The sequence below is a fragment of the Branchiostoma belcheri genome, unplaced genomic scaffold (assembly GCF_001625305.1).
Source record: "Branchiostoma belcheri isolate BF01 breed outbred unplaced genomic scaffold, Haploidv18h27 scaffold304, whole genome shotgun sequence".
In the NCBI taxonomy this organism is placed as follows: domain Eukaryota; kingdom Metazoa; phylum Chordata; class Leptocardii; order Amphioxiformes; family Branchiostomatidae; genus Branchiostoma; species Branchiostoma belcheri.
This window is the reverse complement of record NW_017803915.1, coordinates 17,728-21,977: the sequence shown is the minus strand read 5'-3', so window position 1 is coordinate 21,977 and position 4,250 is coordinate 17,728. Positions and strand designations below refer to the sequence as shown.

Below are 4,250 nucleotides of genomic sequence, written 5' to 3'. Positions count from 1 at the left end.
AAAACATGATATTGATAGACAAGTATTTCGTATTCAGGCTCCTTCATCAGTTCCGAATAGGCCACAAATAAAGGTTATTGACCATTTCAGCCATACTATGTCCGCCTCGGACGGCTCCAGCTAACGGGGTGGTGTTTCCTACCGGACCGGTCATCTACGAAGAAGGGGTCGAGTTTTCCTGTGACCAGGGATACGTACTGAACGGCGCTGCTACTGCAACGTGCACAGCTGATGGAGCGTGGAGTCACCCTGTTCCAACATGCTCACGTAAGATGAGTTTGACACTCAGTTTCACATTTTTATTCGATTGTGGCTTGTAGATGGCTACCTTATAGTGCTGGAAATAACAAAAATGGACAATTTCATGTTCAAAAAAGTTAACACGCACGTCGTTCTAATAACATTCAATATCGTAGAACAAGATTATTTTAACTACTCTTACGTCTGCGCCTTTAGTACATGTATGTATTGTAATAACAAACTATTACCCCATTTCAGGCAGACAATTGCAATGTGAGACTCTGACGGCCCCAGCTAACGGAGCGCTCAGTACCACAGACAGGACCTACCAGGCCGTGGTTACCTTCACCTGTAACACGGGATACGTACTGAACGGCACCACTAATACTACGTGCCAAGCTGATAGAACATGGAGTAATTCTGTTCCAACATGCACACGTAAGATGAGTTTTGCACTATTATTAGCAATTTAGAACAGATAATTCATTAGAGACAATATTTTAATTAATATTTTTCGTACTAAAAGGGATAACTAATCAGAACTGCAGATTCAACACATAGTAATACCTAAACATACTTAAAATACACAATTTCAGGTGGCAATTACAACGCTCATGGTTGATGGTCCCAGCTAACCATGTTATGCTCGGGAATTGTTACTGTAAAAGTAAACATCCTCTTTGCATAAACTGGAGTTCTTTTTCAAATAACGAAACTAATGTTGTTCCTAATTCCTACTGTTTACATAGTTGATCGTATCAAGGTCAGTATATGCCCTCCCGAGATTGAGGATCTGGTAGTTGGAGAGACCGTTTCCATCACATGTAACACCACAAGGCTTCCCGGTGATTATAACTACCAGTGGACGGTGGATGGAGCAGTCGTACCAAACCAGGGAGGTCCTGTCTTCAGGTTAGTGCATTGATATGCTTATCTTCTCATAGAATAGCATAACAACTACTACTGCTATTATTATGGGTTCACCACACCACGAAGTGGTGGTGAACCCATATTGCTTTTTCTGATGTTTCTTCTCCTCCTTCTCCTCCTCCTGCCACTTCTTTAAATTGATTCAACTCCTTTATTTTTGGGCGAAATTACCTGTAATTTCGTATAGAGGTAGAGTGGGTAAATACCCTTATGCGTTTTTTAATTTTTTTTGATACAAGCTTTTACAATCGTTTTATTTAGCTTTTTAGTGGTCCCCATAGGAAAGTACTGTGGGGGCGTACGCGCGTGACGTAATAAGAAAGGAATTCGGGGGAAGGCCCAAATATGGGCATACAAGCAGGTGTGGTCATGTTTTCAGATGTGGCTGTTGATTGGCTGTTGGCTAATTAATTTATTTACTACCATTTTCACGTACAATAGGGGGATTACCAGCGCGGTTGGTCAACGCGGTCTCGGCCGTGGGCCATCGGCTGGTCCACGCGGTCTCGGCCGTGGGCCATTACTATTTGATACTCTGATATTGGATACCGATTCGTGTGATTCCTATAAACATTTCACCTAACTACGAACTAGTTGGAAGAATTGTAGCTGCATGGATGCCTGTATATGATTTTAACAAACACTGAAAATCTGACGCAAAAACTGGCAGATATTTTGCTCTTCTCTGTTGGAACAACGCAAGCGGGAGGTCAATGACCTGCGCCCCGCGAGTACTGTAAACAACGGTACGTAATGTGTATCGTCGGCGCACGCGCGCGCGCCACGGTATCAACAATTTTCCACAATCTTCACCGACTAGTATTATATATTCTGTTATCGATTTCTGAAGAATCACCAAAATTGTAGAGTGTACAGGCGTTCATATGTTGTTGCTGAGAACATCGCAAGACGGCTTCCTGGCAAATTTTCCTAAAGCGAGCGTTGAGGGCTTGCATGCCCGACAGTTTTCAAAGATTGGACAGGCAGCCGGCGGCTTCTGCTAGCCGGATTGATAGTTACGCTACATCAAGGTACCGGTGGTTCAAAAGCGAACCTGATAAAGAAGGAAATCTCCTAGAAAGTCCCTTACTAGTACTTGAAGCGATCGTTACCGCCATGTTGTTCACTTTATATGACATACAATGCAGATAGTAATGGAAACGCGTCCAGATAGCTCGGTTGGTAACGCGCAGGGCTGCAAGTCCAGACATTGCGAGTTCGAACCCCGGTACACTGGACATTTTTAATTACCCTTTTTACAATTTTTAACAATTTTAACATTTTTAACAATTTCAACAATGTTAACCATTTTAACCATTTTACATTTTAACAATTTCAACATTTAATTTTAACATTTTCGTTTTAATATCCATTGCTTTGCTTTTAACATTCCAAAACTGATTGTTCTTACTCAAGAATTTCAATAACTTCGAATGTTAGTCTTTTGTATTTTTTCAACATACAAACCAAAATCACTTTGATGTTGTCACAAAAGTAACATCTGTGCGCGCATCGGTTTTCGTTCATTTAAAAACTACAAGTACAAAACATCTGGAAACTAAGCAAACATACTCAGTAAATTGATTGCTGTAATTCCCGATTTTTTTTCACTGTACCGCAACGCAAGCGGGGGGTCAATGTTCACGGTTTTCACTGTCACCTCTGTATTGTGAACTTATCATCTCAGTTAGGAAATAATTCCTGGACTTTCTTTTTCCTGCAACTGTCACCACCGTGAATATATAGTTCCGTGAACATGTCCATTTTTCTCAGGCCGTGAAAATTTTGCTTCCGTTAGTAGTAGTTACAATCTCGTCAAAAGTGTAAAGTGAAGCTGTCGAGATTTAAAGTGCGTGTCGTTGTATCTTTGTAAAAAAAAGGAGATAATTGCCAAGTGCCAGTTTTGTAAATACCTGTCGAGATTCAAACAGCTTGTCCTTGTATAATTGCAGTATGATTTATTTAGAATCTCTCATTTTTGTTTGGGGAAGGGTATGGAGTGAAATTCCTACATTTGCTCCGAAGCAAATGTTGGCCTTTCTAGTCTGATGTTTCTTCTTCTCCTTCCCTTCTCCTGCCATTTTTTAAATGGATTCAGCTTCTTCATTTTAGGGCCTAAGGTCCTGAAATTTGGTATGGAGGTACAATGGGCAAATACCCCTAGGCGTTTTTTAAATTTTTGTGATACAGGCTTTTAGAATGGTTTTATTTGAGTTTTTTGGCTGTGTTATAGCAAATGTATTACTGTGTTAGTGTGCCGTGTTTACCACGTCTGGGCATGAGTCATCACAATGGAATGCAGGGCATCAACCAATAGGCATGCAGCTTTCCTCTATACTTCTTGCTGATTGGCTGTTGGGATTTAACTTGATTAACACCTGCACAGAGCATTTCCACCTGCACAGAGCATTTCTTGCTGATTGGCTGTTGGGATTTAACTTGATTAACACCTGCACAGAGCATTTCCATACTGACAGTATGTCTTTATTCAAGTGTCTTGGTAGGTATTTCAAGCTTTTCTGCTCCAGCATTGGAATGCAGGGCATGAACGTTTTTTTTTTTGAAAATCAACAGTTTGCATTATGCAATTAAAAATCCTAACCAATAAAGTAGGGAATAGCTATCCAACTGTTGTTTTAGTTGTATGTTACTTCATATTATAGTTATATCAATGTAAATCATTGTTTTCCCTTGTGTTTCTCATTCTTTCCCTGCCATGTCGTAAAATGTGGTGAACCCATCGCTGTATTTGCTCCAAAGCAAATATTGGCCTTTCTAGTTGTACACTAGCATTACTAAGTTGCACATGTACCCACATGGCATATCTTCCCCAGTACAGTCCCACTGCACTCAGGTTCTTCACTAGCAGGATGTTGGCTGGGATTTTGGGGATGTCTCCTCCTGCAAACCCTGCAACCAACACACGGCCCTCCCAGGCTAGGCTGTGGAAAAATAATGGAAGTCAAAAATAGGGTGCTGTTAGATACCAGTCAATCACACTAATAGAGACTGACAAGGTCCAATTTCAGTTAATTTAAGTTTAGGGCCTTGCATCTGACTAAGGTGCAGAATCATGCGTC

At 40.9% G+C, this 4,250-nt stretch overlaps 1 protein-coding gene across 1 annotated transcript in view; it reads left to right on the top strand.

Moving 5' to 3' along the window:
* The window catches only part of LOC109474374 (adhesion G-protein coupled receptor G7-like), an 18,878-nt gene that overhangs the window by 550 nt on the left and 14,078 nt on the right, over positions 1 to 4,250 (top strand). The window contains exons 2-4 of the mRNA XM_019774666.1: positions 91 to 267; positions 499 to 678; positions 990 to 1,152. Of these exons, the coding sequence (XP_019630225.1) occupies positions 1,113 to 1,152 (40 nt within the window). The 5' untranslated portion in view covers positions 91 to 267; positions 499 to 678; positions 990 to 1,112. The remainder of the gene's footprint in view (positions 1 to 90; positions 268 to 498; positions 679 to 989; positions 1,153 to 4,250) is intronic.